A 16965-nucleotide genomic window follows, 5' to 3' on the forward strand; every position below is an offset into this window, starting at 1 on the left:
TGGATTTTCAGCCAGAATACAGGTATTATATAGGGTGTGGGAAAGAGTATAATGGTTATGCAAAAGGATTTTCATTCTGAGGTACCAAAGTTTATTGGTTTAATCCCCATCTCATTTTAAACTAAAACTGTGCACTGCTCTGGTGTGGGGAAAAAAAAAAAAACTAAGGCCAAAATTTAATGATAATAATGATGATGATGACTTCTAGAGGCATGGCTATGGAGTCAGAGCTATTTCAGATCTCTCCCCTGATAATTTAGAAAAAGCAACAACAACAAAAAAATCACCTGAAATCTCAACCACATAAGGGTGATTGCATACCTAGTTACCTGTAAACAAGGAGCTAGGTTTGAGTCCCTGCTCTCCATCTGTAACATAGGCATTTCATAAGTGGAGAGGCAGGTCTTCGGGTGTTTATCTTTATCTTTCCTGCCCTTCTCAATTTCTAGAGAGAAACTGAATAAATTAAAATTAAATGGGAGCTGGCCTGTGGTGTTGGCATGAAGCAAAAGGACCGGTATAAGAATCCTGGTTCAAGCCCCTGGCTTCCCACCTACGGGGTGGGGAGGCTGTCTCACAAGCAGTGAAGCAGGTTTGCAGATGTCTATCTTTCTCTCCCACTCTCTGTCTTCCCCTCGTCTCTCCATTTCTCTCTGTCCTATCTAACAACAATGACAATAATAATAACAACAATGATGATAAACAACAAGGGCAACAAAAGGGAAAAATTTTTTAAAGAATTAATATTAAACAATTTTTTTAAAAAAGGAAAAATGACTACAGTGAGTAAGGTGGAGTCATAGTGCTGGCACCAAGCCCCAGTGATAAGCCTGGAAGCAAAAGAAAAATTTTACAAAATACAACTGGGGTTTCTTCAGAAACTCACTAACCCACAGGTGAGTGCAGATAAATGTGGCCAGTGGGTGGGGGAAAAAAAGGAGATTCTCAGAACTCAAGAATCTATATTCAGTGATGGCTGGCTCTAACCTGGGAGTTCTGCTGCAGAGCACAATTCCAAGTGCAGGAAAGTATGTCTGGGTGCTTAACCTGTGAACTCAGGGTAAACAGAATATTGAAGTGCCCATAAAGACTCAATGATGTTTAAGCAAAAAAATACAACTGAAGTTAAAGCACTCTAAACAGTTCAGGATCCCACAGCCAGCTAGAAAATAAATCCCAGCCAACTTCTAGTAGCATAGCAAGGGATTAGCAACTGCAGTGCTTCATTCTGGGGGTTTATTTAATGTAACAAACATACATATATCACCTAGAAGCTCACCAATTTACAACTGTAACTTTTTAAGTAATTCATTTAGCTGGAAGTGGATGCAGGCAACCTTGATCAGTGGATGGAAAAGGCGTGAGGGAGGGATTCTCAAAACTTAAGAAGCCATGCTCAGCGGCAGCTGGCACCATCTTGGTACTTATAAAACAGATCATAAAATCATAGAGAGGTAGGCGGAGAATTGGAGGGGGGCGTATATTGGAATTCAACGGCATCAAGATATTGAACTACCCACAAGGACCAGCAGGACTTAATGTAAAAACCTGACTAAGAGCTGATCCTTTGTGAGCTACCTAGGCACTGGCATGCTACAGGAAATAAATCTTTCTTTCTCTCTGAACATTCAGGAGAAAGGAATTCCCTCATGCTGTTACCCACCCCCATGGTGAAACCTAGTAAGGGATGCTATATTGACATCACAGATACTAAGCCAGCCTGGTAACACATGATTAAATCTTCCCTCCCCCGCCAAGATATATTAACAGAGAAATTCAACACCTTAACCACAACACCTCCTGATGGCACACAGAAGCTACAATAAATGTGGAAATCAAGAAATACACAGACAGTGATAAGAGAAATTCCAATGATCAGATAGATACAAATAAGGGGGGGGGGATGACAAAAGTAGAGTTCAGAAAACTCTTTATAAAACTTCAAGAAACTAAATGTAACATACAGACACAGATTCATCTTACAAATTATAAGGTACAGAAAAAAACTAAATTCTGTGGAATTGTACCCCCTCTTATTTAATGGTCTTGTCAGTATTTCCAGTTTATAAATAAAAATTGAAGAAAGAAACTCTAGAGCTACAGGGTGTGAAGGACACTGTGTATGCAGTTCAGGCTGAGGTAAAAGGTCCAGAAGTAGACTGGTGGAAGAGAGAACACCAATGCTAGCAGACACAGCTATCACGTTCTGTGAATTTAAAGCTGTTGGAGAGGGTAGGTTTAGGAAAAATGAAACTCTTCTCTACAAAATAGCAGACTTCATAAGGAAGACACCATCAGATTTATTAGGACCCAAGAAGAAGAAAAACAAGATGAAGAAGAGGAAGAAGAAAGGGAGAGGGGAGCAGCGAACATATTCAAAGAAATCATAGCAGAATTTTTTCCACATCTGGACAATATTCAAAATAGAAATTCAAAAAATAAAAAAAGAAATCCAAGAAGGTTAACACTTAAATTTCTGAATCCATAACAGCACACAGCAAGATACATCATAGTAAAACTATCCAAAACCAGCAGGCTACTAAAAAAAAAATCATATCAGAATTATCAGACTTTCATAAGATTTCTCATCAAAAACCCAGGGGAAAGTGGAGAGTGGAATGGCATACTGAAGTTATTAAAATATCAGAATTAGCAAACATAAATACTATATCCTGCTAAATTATCCTTCAAGTATGAAGAAAAGTAAAGATCTTTTCAAACATTCAAACACTGAAGGAATTTGCCACTACCAACCATGCCTTGCAAGATTTTCTAAAAGGAGTCCCACATTAAAAGAAGTAGCAAGGGAATTCTAAATTTTAATGAGATGATCAGTATTATAATGGAACCAGGAACATGACAACAATAAGGAAAACCAGGCACAGGAAAGAGGAGAGCAAAATAGTCCAATGTTGGTAAACCAAGGCCAACTTAAAAATGACTCCTGTAGACATTGTAAGTTATATTCAATATCCACAATAAACACAAAATACAATGTAACACAAAGACAAATTGGAAACATACATACAGTAGGCAAGACCATTATAGAAAACCATCCACATAAAGTAAAAAGCAGAAACAAACAGGAAAAGAGTCGACATGAGCATAAATCTACCTCGAAACAAAAACAGAATGACTGCAAGCAAATCACATTTATCAATAATCACCCAAGTGTGAATGGCTTAAATTCACTAGTCAAAATATTCAGAGTGACTGGATGGATTAAAAAGCAAGACCCATCTATGCTGTGTCTTCAGGAAAAACATATCCAAAGGAAAAATAAACAGAAGCTTTGAGTGACGGGATGGAACAAGGTATTCCAAGCCAATAATTCAAACAAAAGGTCAGGAACAGCTATTCTAATGTCAGATAAATCAGACTTTCAGCCAAGATAGTGAAAAGTGACAGACATGGACACTACATATTGGTTAGAGGATCAGTCCAACAGGAAGACATAACCATCATCAATATATATGCTCCCAAGGCTCCAAAATATACAAAGTACTTACTGATCTTAAGAGGGACATCAACAGCAGCACAGTATTAGTGGGAGACCTCAACACACCACTCACAGCAAGAGACAGATCATCAGGACCAAAAAAAAAAAATCAACAAGGAAACAGAGGCCTTAAATGAAATCATAGATTAGGTGAACTTAACAGATATATTCAGAAGTTTTCATCCTTCAAAAGGACATAGTCTTTTCAGGTGCACATGGAACATTCTTAAGAATTGACCATGTGTTGAAACATAAAGACAGCCTTAATAAGAGAGTCTTTGCCGCTGTCAGGGCCCCCCTAACCCACTGGGTTGCATTCCCAATAAGTCTGGTCTCCATCTCCCCCAGGCAGCTCCAGCCCTGGCGATTCTCCTACCTTGAGACTGTTTCCAAGGACACCCAAGCTTGGTAACACCACTGTCCTCCATAGTACACCAGCCAATTCTCAGTCCCTGCCAAGAGACAACACTGTTGCTTTAAGTACAAGCCAGGACGCCTCCTGAGGCATGATACCCGAAGCACACCATTGCTGGTCTGCCAACCTGGGGAGAAGCCTGGTCCTGTGACCCTGTTTTGGGACTCTTATCTCAGGGCCAGCAGAAGCACTCTGCCCCCAACCTTTGTGCACCATACCCAAGGAGAAGTCTGGTCATTCAAGTGTTTCATTGCTGTGTGGTGGTTTCACACCCTGTCTCTAGTCCCTGTGTACAGTAGCCGGGGGGGGGGGGGGGGGATTTCCAGTCTTTGGGGTGGCCATGCCAGGGAATTCATTGTTGTGTGATCATCTCCATCATGATACTGTCAGCTTGTACCACACCCCCAGTTCCTGCCTGCAGTTCCCAGGGAGAAACTGGGACCCTAAATCTATTCCAGGGCTTCCACTGAGGTGACATTGTCTCACACCCAGCTATCAGTTCATGAGCTCTGCTATGCGTTAGCTGGATTCTCTTCAATCCACTCAGGGATCCTGCTCCTTCTTACCCTCATTAGACCACTGGTTACCCCCAGGGCAACCACTGTACCTCGTATTTTCTGCCTCAGACAACGGGCACCACTCTTGTTCCACACTGGAACCCCGAAACACTGACCACCTCAGGGAATGCTTTGCAGTCCCTCAACTCAGTACTTCTGAACATGCCCATACTGGCAGTAAGAGTGTTTTGCAGACACCCACCTATTAATTTATCTTTGTGAAAACATTGTGCTGTAAACCATAAACCTCCAATAAAATTATTGTAAAAACAATAAATAAATAGTATACAAGGAAGCATATTTTTTAATTTCTTTATTGGGGAATTAATGTTTTACATTCAACAGTAAATATAATAGTTTGGACATGAATAATATTCCCCAGTTTCCCATATAACAATACAACCCCCACTAGGTCCTCTGTCATCCTTCTTGGACCTGTATTCTCCCCACCCACCCACCCCAGAGTCTTTTACTTTGGTGCAATACGCCAATTCCAGTTCAGGTTCTACTTGTGGGTTTTTTGTTTTGTGTTTTTTTTTCTGATCTTGTTTTTCAACTTCTGCCTGAGAGTGAGATCATCCCATGTTCATCTTTACGTTTCTGACTTATTTCACTTAACATGAATTTTTCTTTTTTTTCTTAAATATTTATTTATTTATTCCCTTTTGTTGCCCATGTTGTTGTTTTTTTCCTTTAATCTCCTTTATTTTATTTTATTTAAAAATTTTACAAGTGATTTAGTAATGATGAACAAGATTGTAAGATAACATAGGTACAATTCCATGCAGTTCCCGCCACCAGAGTTCCCTGTCCCATCCCCTCCATTGGAAGCTTCCCTAATCTTTAGCCCTCTGGGAGTATGGACCCAAATTCTTTCTTTCTTTCTTTCTTTCTTTCTTTCTTTCTTTCTTTCTTTCTTTCCTTTTTAATAATTTATTTCTTTATTGGGGAATTAATGTTTTACATTCAACAGTAAATACAATAGTTTGTACATGCATAACATTCCCCAGATTCCCATTTAACAATACAACCCCCACTATGTCATTCATCATCTTTCATGGACCTGTATTCTCCCCACCCACCCACCCACCCCAGAGTCTTTTACTTTGGTGTAATACTCCAATTCCATTTCAGGTTCGACTTGTGTTTTCTAATCTTGTTTTTCAACTTCGGCCTGAGAGTGAGATCATCCCATGTTCATCTTTACGTTTCTGACTTATTTCACTTAACATGAATTTTTCTTTTTTTTCTTAAATATTCATTTATTTATTCCCTTTTGTTGCCCATGTTGTTTTATTGTTGTAGTTATTGATGTTGTCGTTGTTAGGTAGGACAGAGAGAAATGGAGAGAGGAGGAGAAAACAGAGAGGGGGAAAGAATGATAGACACCTGTAGACCTGCTTCACCGCCTGTGAAGCGACTCCCCTGCAGGTGGGGAGCCAGGGGCTCGAACCAGGATCCTTATGCTGGTCCTTGCACTTTGTGCCATGTGCACTTAACCCACTGCGCTACTGCCTGACTCCCAACATGAATTTTTCAAGGTCCATCCAAGATCAGCTGAAAACAGTGAAGTCACCATTTTTTACAGCTGAGTAGTATTCCACTGTGTATATATACCACAACTTGCTCAGCCACTCATCTGTTGTTGGACACCTGGGTTGCTTCCAGGTTTTGGCTATTACAAATTGTGCTGCCAAGAGCATATGTGTACACAGATCTTTTTGGTTGGATGTGTTGGGTTCCTTAGGATATATTCCCAGGAGAGGAATTGCAGGATCATAGGGTAGGTCCATTTCTAGCCTTCTGAGAGTTCTCCAGACTGTTCTCCACAGAGGATGGACCAATTGACATTCCCACCAGCAGTGTAGGAGGGTTCCTTTGACCCCACACCCTCTCCAGCATTTGCTGCTGTTACCTTTTCTGATGTATGACATTCTCACAGGAGTGAAATGGTATCTCACTGTTGTCTTGATTTGAATTTCTCTGACAATCTGAGACTTGGAGCATTTTTTCATATGTTTCTCAGCCCTTTGGATCTCTTCTGTGGTGAATATTATGTCCATGTTCTCCCCCCATTTTTGGATGGGGTTATTTGTTGTTTTGTTGTTGAGTCTGACAATCTCTTTATATATGTTGGTTATTAAACTCTTGTCTGATGTATGGCATGTAAAGATCTTCTCCCATTCTGTGAGGGGTCTCTTGGTTTGGGTAGTGGTTTCTTTTGCTGTGAAGAAGCTTTTTAATTTGATGTAGTCCCATAGGTTTATACTTGCCTTAGTCTTCTTTGTAATTGGATTCGTTTCATTGAAGATGTCTTTAAAATTTATACAGAAAAGAGTTCTGCCAATATTTTCTTCTAAGTATCTGATAGTTTCTGGTCTAACACCCAAGTCCTTGATCCACTTGGAATTTATATTTGTATTTGGTGAAATACAGTGGTTCAGTTTCCTTCTTCTGCATGTTTCAACCCATTGTTTCCAACACCATTTGTTGAAGAGACCCTGCTTTCCCCCATTTAATAGTCTGGGCCCCTTTGTCAAAGATTAGATGTCCATAGATGTGGGGGCTCACTTTTGGGCTCTCAATTCTATTCCACTGGTCAGTGTGTCTATTCATGTTCCAGTACCAAGCAGTTTTGATGACAACGGCCCTATAATACAATTTGAGATCTGGGAGTGTGATGCCTCCAGTTCTGTTCTTTTTTCTCAAGATAGTTTGGCAATTCTAGGTCTTTTCTGGTTCCAGATAAACATTTGTAGCATTTGTTCTATTCTCCTAAAAAATGTGCTTGGGATCTTGATGGGGATAGCATTAAATTTGTAGATGGCTCTGGGTAGTATATTTATTTTGATGATGTTAATTCTTCCAACCCATGAACATGGAATATCTTTCCACTTCTTTGCGTCTTTTTCAATTTCCTTGAGTAGTGACTCATAATTTTCAGTGTACAAGTCTTTCACTTCTTTGGTTAAGTTTACTCCTAGATATTTTATTGGAAAGCATATTTTATAATTCCTGTTTTTAAAACATTCTCAGAATGGCAGAGCTTTGTAACATATATAACAATAAAAAATAAAAACCACCTGGTCATTTATACTTTTTTTTTATTTACTATCGGATTACTATTATTTAAGTACCTACCATTTGCTAGGTTCTATGACAGAGAAGTACTGAATAGTAGTCCTCCAAAATTCTATTCTTATTCATGTGGAGCTTATAGTCTGAGAGAGAGAGAGATGGGAAGAAAAAGCAAAAAACAAATAATAAACAAATAATTTAATTCAGCCTTAAGGTTAAGCAAAATAAATCGCTTGCACTTGCACTTGCTTTCCCATGCACATGACCCAGGGTCAACCCCAGTCCCCACCATGTTGGAAGAAGCTCCATTTCTGTGGTATCTTTTCCTTTCTTTCTTTCTTTCTTTTTTTTTTTTTAGTACTGTTTGGGTTTTTTATATTTACTTATTTATTTATTCCCCTCTGTTGCCCTTTTTTATTGTTGTCATCGTTGTTGGATAGGACAGAGAGAAATGGAGAGAGGAGGGGAAGACAGAGAGGGGGAGAGAAAGACAGACACCTGCAGACCTGCTTCACCGCTTGTGAAGCGACTCCCCTGCAGGTGGGAGCTGGAGGCTCAAACCGGGATCCTTAGGCCAGTCCTTATGCTTTGCGCCACCTGCGCTTAACCTGCTGTGCTTAACCCACTGTGCTACTGCCCGACACCCCTTTCTTTCCTCCTTTCTTTCTTTCTTTCTTTCTTTCTTTCTTCCTTTCATTCCTTCCTTCCTTCTTTTCTCTTGGTGAAATGAAATCAGCCTGGGGTAGCAAAACTTGTCAATGACCAAAAAAATTTAAAATTTCAGGAGAGCTAGTTAATGCTGCCTATGTAAAGCCAGTGCCAACTGCTTATATACAACTAAGCACTCCTTCTCAATCCGATACATGGCTAAAGTGACTACCAGATTTAATGAATGACACAAAGTTGGGAAATTTTTGTGATAAATATAGAATTAGAAAAATATTAATTTTTTAGACCTACTGTCAGATTTATATTTCCTCTAATATGAAATCCTTCGGACCTCATTTGTTCTTAGGAACAGTGGGAAAGAGGACACATGGAGGGAGAGATCTTCTGACAAGAGCCGCAAGATTACAAGTCACTATACTTTCCCTCTTGCAATAATTTCCTCTCTTGCAGTTATAAGGAAACAATTTAAAATCACTTCCATCTTATTTTAGGGAAATGCAACCAACAGTGTGTTAATAACTCCCAAGGCAAGATGACTTCACAGAGTTCTTTAATTAGCTCTTGCAATCTATGAACTTGGACATCTAAGAGGGTGTGTATTTGTATTATAAGCCCTTGTAACTCATTCTGGAAAACAATGGATTTTAGAAGTCCCATTTCTTAAACCTGTACTTGATATCTTCTGGTTTCTCTCAATACTGGTAAGTAGAACTTAATCATATAAAGTAAAACATTAAACATAAATGTTACTATTTAGGGAACTAAAGGAAAATTATGTTAATGTTATGACTACGATTTAGATAACTTGGGTCCTTACACATATTAACTTGGAGCTTTCATATGATATTTTAAAATATGAAACAAAATATCAAACGATATCCAATTATTGTCATTGAAAATTCTGGTGATGAGTTGAGGCACGCAGGTAAAAGTATTTCAGCAAATTAATCAGAAACAGAGATTATGGTAGAGGATAGGATAGGGGACATAATTATCATTTAGTGACTGGAAAACTTCGTAAATGTGGGTTCTAATTGAGTAGACCCTTAATTAAACGACAAATAGTGTTTCTATTTACCTTTTTTGTTTTTTAAAGTATCTGAGCATCCATTGGGTTATCACTGTGTTTTTGTGACATTAACTGTAATGATAATATTTAGTTTCTCCTTTCACAGTTAGAACTATAACCATAGTTCTTTGTAGCATTCTCTTAAGGATAAATGAGATGATAGATTAGAGAATGCTTTATATGAAATCAGTCAAGATTGTTACAGAAGCTCCTCCTTCCTCAAAGCATTTTGTAAATAAATGCATTATTTTTGTAAAAAAAAAATTTGATCTTTTTTTCTTGCTGACAAACTTTTCTAGCTTCTATTCACTTGCCCCTCTCACATCAGAATTATATATGTCTTTATGTAATTACACATATCAATTTAAGGAAACTAAATCAAGTTCTTCATATCCAAAGATGTATCCAGTTTAATTACTTATCTACACAGAAATAAGAAGCCAGTTTCCTCATAGAAATTTGGTCATCTTGACTGCCAGTTTATATTTTTAAACTTGCATACCACTTGTTAAAGCTTCCCAAGTCTTATATCTTTATGATCATTACCAAAACCACTAAAGTTTGCTAATCTGAACTGAGTGACCTGTAGTATGATCCAAGGAGGTGCATCTACAATGTGAATGTTTGCCTTGAAGGTTTACTTTCTTATTCTGCCTGACTGGGACACTTTTAGCTGAATGACCTGCCTCAGAAAAAATCAATTTCTGAATCTGGGAAGTAGCACACACAAATTTCACATTTCTTTTGTAGTGGAAGACTAGTTTCATATTCAGTTGATTGTTAATTTTTGTATATATCAGCAGCTGTTTGCTTTCCAAAATCAGTGAGCAAGCAAAGACTGTTCCTACAAGAGCAGAGAAGCAGATCTGCAAGTGTCTCTCTCCATCTCTATCTTCCACTTCTTTCTCCATTTCTCTCTATCTCTATCCAATAAATAACTTAAATTAAAAAATCAGAGTGGTACTACGGCACACCTGGTAGAGCACACACACTTTATAGTGCTCCAGGTCTCTGGTTCAAATCCCCAATCCCCACCTGCAAGGGAAGAAGCTTCAAGAGTGGTGAAAAAGTGCTACAAGTGTCTCTTTCTCTTCCCCTTTCTCTTTTCCCCTCCTTCTCAATGGCAGTCTCTATCCAAAAGAATAAAGGAAGAAAGAAAGAAAGAGAGAGAGAGAAAGGAAAAGAGAGAGAGAGAGAGAAAAGCAAAGGAAGGAAGGAAGGGGAGGGAGGGAGGGAGGGAGAGAAAGGAACAAAGGGAGAAAGAAAGAAAAAAGGGAAGGAAGGAAGAATTAGAGCAAGAGAGAGAAAGGAAAGGTAGAGATAAAAGGAGTGTGAAGGGTAGGGAATGATGGAAATAAAAGAACTGGTCACTAGGAGCAATGGATTCAAGGTTCAGGCACCAAGCCCCAGTGATAACCATAGTAGATATATACACACATAGTAGATATATACGTGTGTGTGTGTGTGTGTGTGTGTGAGAGAGAGAGAGAGAGAGAGAGAGAGAGAGAGAGAGTGAGAGGATAGAGAGAGAGAGAGAGAAAGGGGGGTCAGAGATTTGTGTCTAGGGAAATGATTCAGTGGGTAGAGCATCAGACTTACGTATCTGACTTCCCTGGCTCACTCACCAGTGCCCCATGTACCAGAGTGGTGTCTGCCTTGTCTCCCTTTCTCTTTTTTTTCTCCTCTCTCTCTCTCTCCCTCTCTCTCTCTCTCATGTGAAACTGTCTCCCTAATATGTAATAAATAAAAGAAATCAAGACTTATATTTAGAAAACTCAAAAGAGTTCTGATGACTTGCATGAAGATAAGAATCCTGTCTGTTTGGATTGTAGTTATGTGGCCAGATCTAGAGAATGCCTAATACATAGACATAGTAATAAGTTGAAATGAATAAACAAACATTATCCCAGCAAATAGCCAGTGAAGCCATAAATTAAACTCAAGTCTTCCCCTCTCACTGCTATTTAAATTATAGCATCTGTGGAAATTGTCACTGTTTTTCTAAGACTTGCTAATGGCGGACAATGTGTAAGAATATGATGATCTCTTAATACAGAAAAATATTTTGAGAATAGTTTTCTGCCTGTTTTCGCAGAACCAAATGAAGTTAGTGTCATAAAACTCACTTTGAAAAAACATGAAAATTTTATATCAGGTGGTCCAGGAGGTGGCACGGTGGATAAAGCACTGGACTCTTAAGCATAAAATCCCAAGTTCAGTCCTCGGCGATACATGTACCAGAGTGATGACTGGTTCTTTCTCCGATCTCTCTCATTAAAAAATAAATAAAATCTTTTTTAAAAAAATTAAATCAGAAAGCTTCCAGTTTAAATCCAACATTTTACTGTCAATGTCCAAGGCGTGGTCCTACTCCCCTTGTTACTGAATTACTACCTGCCTAGTGAAGTTTTTTCCTTTCTTTCTTTCTTTCTTTCTTTCTTTCTTTCTTTTATTGGGAAGTTTACAGGTTGTTAGCATATGGGCACAATTTTCCATCTTATAGTCATAGGTGTCTGACAAGCACTCTCACTCCCAGCTTAGGTCCTTTTCCAACATTGTGTACCAGGACCTTAAAGGGCCCACTTCCCCCCACCCTGACCCTCTCCCTGTCCTCCTTCCCCAGAATCCTTTCCCTTGGTGCAATACACCCTACAAGTCCAAGTTTTGCTTTGTGTTTCCTCTCTCGGTTACTGTTTCTTAAGTTCTGCCATGATTGAGGTCTTTCTATATTCATTCGTCTCGTTTTGGCTTATCTCACTTAACATGATTTCACAAGATCCATCCAAGATGAGGTGAATAAAATTTCATAATTTTTAATGGATAAGTAGTATGTCATTGAATATGTCTACTACAACTTACTTAGCCACTCATCCGTTGGACAGATAAGTTTTGGCTATTGCAAGTTGTACTATTATTAACATAGGTTCACACAGATTTCTCTTTTTTATTTATTTATAAAATGGAAACACTGGGGGGTTGGCTGGTAGCAGCGGGTTAAGAGCACGTGGCGCAAAGCGCAAGGACCAGTGTAAGGATCCCGGTTCCAGCCCAGCTCCCCACCTGCAGGGGAGTCACTTCACAGGCGGTGAAGCAGATCTGCAGGTGTCTATCTTTCTCTCCCCTTCTCTGTCTTCCCCTCCTCTCTCCATTTCTCTCTGTCCTATCCAACAATGAACCACATCAACAATAACAATAATAACCACAACAAGGCTACAACAACAAAGGCTACAAAAGGGGCCTCCAGAAGCAGTGGATTTATGGTGCAGGCACTGAGCCCCAGCAATAACCCTGGAGGCAACAAAAAAAAAAAAAAATGGAGACACTGACAAGACCATAAGATAATAGGGGTATAGGGGTACAATTCCCACCACCAGAGCTTGGTATCCCATCCCCTCCCCTGACTTCCTATTCTTTTTTTTTTATGTTGATAATTTTCTTTTTTTTTTATTTAAGAAAGGATTAATTAACAAAACCATAGGGTAGGAGGGGTACAACTCCACACAATTCCCACCACCCAATCTTCATATCCCACCCCCTCCCCTGATAGCTTTCCCACTCTCTATCCCTCTGGGAGCATGGAGCTTTCCTATTCTCTATCCCTCTAAGAACATGAACCCAGGGTCATTATGGGGTGCGGAAGGTAGAAGGTCTGGCTTCTGTAATCGCTTCCCCACTGAACATGGGCGTTGACAGGTCGATCCATACTCCCAGTCTGCCTCTCTCTTTCCCTAGTGGGGCAGGGCTTTGCTTCCTTAGGATATATTTCCAAGAGTGGAATTGCTGGGTCATAGGGTAGGGTAAGTCCTTTTCTAACCTTCCACAGGGGTTGGAGGCCTTTTCTGAACACCTACTTAGTCCACTTTCCTTTGCTCTGCTTTACTTTCTCCACAGATAGCACTGATAACTGAGATAATCCATATTTCATTATTTACCTTTAATGAACAACTATATTTTATTTAAAATAAAAAATAAAACAAGTCTGAGAAGATAGTATAATAGCTATACAAAAAGACTTTGTGCCTGAGCTCTGAAATCCCAGGTTCAATCCCCAGTCCTACCAGAAACCAGAGGTGAGCAGTGCTCTGGTGAGAAAAAAGAAAGAGAAGAATAAAGAAAGAAGTTAAATGCTAGAACTCCACACCCCATTCCTATTAGAATTTAAGTTACATGAATTTAGGATAGATATTCTCTTTAATTTTTTTCACTGCTTTGTCTCCAGAGTTTAATAGTAGCTGGTTCAGAGAATGTAATCCATACTATTTTTTAAATTAATAAATAAATTACAATAAGTAGTCTATTCAGTGAGCTTCAAAAATATCTTATTGTTATGTTAACTCATTAAGGAAAAAAGATTATTAATTCATCAACAAAGATAAGTAGTACGAATACAAATTTAACTAGCTAGTATATAATGCTCATTAAAATTACATACAGTTCTATCCTGGAAGAACAAGTATCTGGTCAGAATAAATAGTTTTAAATCCAACTACTGTTATAAAGAAATTACATTGGGAGTCCAGTGGTAACGCAGCGGGAAAAGTGCTCGTGGCGCAAAGTGCAGGGACCAGCATAAGGATCCCGTTTGGAGCCACCCCCACCACAGGCAGTGAAGCAGGTCTGCAGGTGTCTGTCTTTCTCTACCCCTCTCTGTCTTCCCCTCCTCTCTCCATTTCTCTCTGTCCTATCCAACAACAGCAACAACAATAATAACTACAACAATGAAAAAACAAGGGCAACAAAAAGGAATAAATAAATATTTTTAAAAAGAAATATTAGAAAAAATGTCTCTGACACTAAAAATCCCTATTTCTATTTTAAATATTACATATTTTTGAGATTCTATACTTCTTTCATTGATAAAACGGAATATTATTATGAAATACAATTGTTTTAGTGTAGAAATGCAACTTTTTAAAATTTCTTTATTGGGGAATTAATGTTTTACATTCGACAGTAAATACAATAGTTTGTACATGCATAACATTTCTCAGTTTTCCATATAACAATACAACCCCCACTAAGTCGTCTGTCATTTTTTTTGGACCTGTGTTCTCCCCCCTACCCACCCTAGAGTCTTTTACTTTGGTGCAATATGCCAATTCCAGTTCAGGTTCTACTTGTGTTTTCTCTTCTTATCTTGTTTTTCAACTTCTGCCTGAGAGTGAGATCATCCCATATTCATCCTTCTGTTTCTGACTTATTTCACTCAACATGATTTTTTCAAGGTCCATCCAAGATCGGCTGAAAACGGTGAAGTCACCATTTTTTATAGCTGAGTAGTATTCCATTGTGTATATAGACCACAACTTGCTAAGCCATTCATCTGTTGTTGGACACCTGGGTTCCTTCCAGGTTTTGGCTATTACAAATTGTGCTGCCATGAACATATGTGTACACAGATCTTTTTGGTTGGATGTGTTGGGTTCCTTAGAATGTATCCCCAGGAGAGGAATTGCAGAATCATAGGGTAGGTCCATTTCTAGCCTTCTGAGAGTTCTCCAGACTGTTCTCCACAGAGGCTGGACCAACTGACATTCCTACCATCAGTACAGAAGGGTTCCTTTGACCCCACAACTTCTCCAGCATTTGCTGCTGTTACCTTTTCTGATGTATGACATTCTCACAGGAGTGAAGTGGCATCTCATTGTTGTCTTTATTGAAATGCAACCTTTTAATTGCTCTAATTTTCAGTGCGCAGACTAATGTCCCTCCCTTTCATTACTGCAGATAACTCAACTACCTGGTCACAGTGCACTCTTTTAACCAATGTCATTAGAGGAACTGATTTTCATGTCTTTGCACTTAGTCTAAAAGGACACCATACACATTTGCTGATTTTCAGCTACTCATAATCTGAATGTGTGAGTATATGTGACTTTTAAAGCCCTGTAGTGATTTTGTGTGTTTTTATGAAAATATATTAGAGTTAAATGTCAAATACTTAATTTCTTTTTCCCATATTGATTTGCCAGGTAAACTGCAACCATCTACCTGGCATCTGTCATTTCTCTGTCTACTTATCTATCATCTATTATGTCAGTAGACAAATACAGAATTTTTAAAATAACGTAATTATGTAAATAACCATAGAGAACATGTAAATTCCTAACAGTGATGCAAATAGTCATTGCCCTATAGGTATACTTCTCTGTGTTGTTTTTTCTTTATCATAGAGCTGAAACATCTATTGCATTTGTAAAATCACGAGTAATTATCCATTTCGTTTATTTTTATTCCCTCTAGATAACATCAGCAACTCCTATTTAGTGGATGGATGGAGCAATAATTCAGTCGTTACTGAATTCATTCTGCTGGGCCTGTCTAATTCTTGGGAACTCCAACTCTTCCTCTTCTTTGTTTTTTCTGTGCTTTATGGAGCTGCAGTACTAGGAAACCTCCTCATTATTCTCACCGTAATCACAGACTCGTGCTTACATACCCCCATGTACTTCCTCCTTAGTAATCTCTCCTTCATTGATATGTGTCAGGCTACATTTGCCACCCCTAAGATGATCGCAGACTTCCTCAGTAAACACAAAAGCATCACCTTCCAGGGATGCATGTCACAGATCTTTTTCTTGCATGTCTTTGGAGGTAGTGAGATGGTGCTTCTTGTTGCTATGGCCTATGACAGATATATTGCAATCTGCAAGCCTCTGCACTACATGACCATCATGAGCCGAAAGGTGTGCACTGTTCTGGTGGGGGTCTCCTGGGCCATAGGCATCCTGCACTCTGCCAGTCACCTGGCGTTCACAGTCAATCTTCCTTTTTGTGGCCCTAACAAGGTAGACAATTTCTTTTGTGACCTCCCCCTCGTGATCAAGCTTGCCTGCTTAGACACATACATTTTAGAGATCCTGGTCCTCACCAACAGTGGCCTGCTCTCACTTATCTGCTTCCTCCTTTTGCTTGTCTCCTACACTGTCATCCTTGCTACAGTCCATCGCCAAGCCTCTGGAGGGACCTCCAAGGCCCTTTCCACATTGTCCGCCCATGTAACTGTTGTAGTTCTGTTTTTCGGTCCATTAATATTCATATACATTTGGCCCTTTGAAAGCTTCCCAATTGATAAATTTATCTCTGTGTTCTTTACTGTCTTCACTCCTCTTCTCAACCCCATGATTTACACACTGAGGAATAAAGACGTGAAGGAAGCTGTGAAGAAGCTTAGGAACCGACATATAGGTTCCAAGCATGATTTTTAAACAACTGTGGGCTGTTACTAAATCCCTACATCTTATCCTTTTTGATAAACTGCACATACAACTTATTGATTGCATTCTTGTCACAATTAGTCTTTCACGATCAGAAGATCTGACTCGTACTATAAAATCACTAAAAGCAGTGCAGAAACTCAGATTAACATACCAATTCTGTAGCTCATCTTACCTTGTCAAAACAACTGCATATACAAAAATTACTACATAGTTTTTAACCTTGTTAAGAAATGTGATCTTTTTAACCTTATACAGGTTAAAATTTTTTTAATTTTTTCTTAAAAGATTTTAAAATCATCTCCATTGTAAAGCAGACTTTCTTGAGGGTAGTATAGAGAACAGTTTAGTATTCTTGAGATACAAGCTGAATCTTCTTTGGGATGCTTCTATGTGAAGATTCCTCTAGTTTTGTTATAGTTCACAGTAATTTCAGCAAAGAATGTGAAGCACAAAAAGAG

At 38.9% G+C, this 16965-nt stretch overlaps 1 protein-coding gene across 2 annotated transcripts; it reads left to right on the forward strand.

The window, feature by feature from the left end:
* Positions 1–10666: 10666 nt before the first annotated feature.
* LOC103127236 (olfactory receptor 4K1-like) lies at positions 10667–16495 on the forward strand. 2 transcript variants are annotated; one of them, XM_007538135.2, is made up of 2 exons: positions 10667–10677; positions 15568–16495. In XM_007538135.2, the coding sequence occupies exons 1-2, from the start codon at positions 10667–10669 to the stop codon at positions 16493–16495; spliced, it is 939 nt and encodes a 312-aa protein (XP_007538197.1). The 2 variants fall into 2 exon arrangements, with proteins under 2 accessions (XP_007538197.1, XP_060030151.1); XM_060174168.1 differs by lacking the exon at positions 10667–10677 and adding an exon at positions 11389–11399.
* Positions 16496–16965: the final 470 nt, after the last annotated feature.

This window comes from Erinaceus europaeus, chromosome 16 (genome assembly GCF_950295315.1).
Source record: "Erinaceus europaeus chromosome 16, mEriEur2.1, whole genome shotgun sequence".
NCBI classification, from domain to species: domain Eukaryota; kingdom Metazoa; phylum Chordata; class Mammalia; order Eulipotyphla; family Erinaceidae; genus Erinaceus; species Erinaceus europaeus.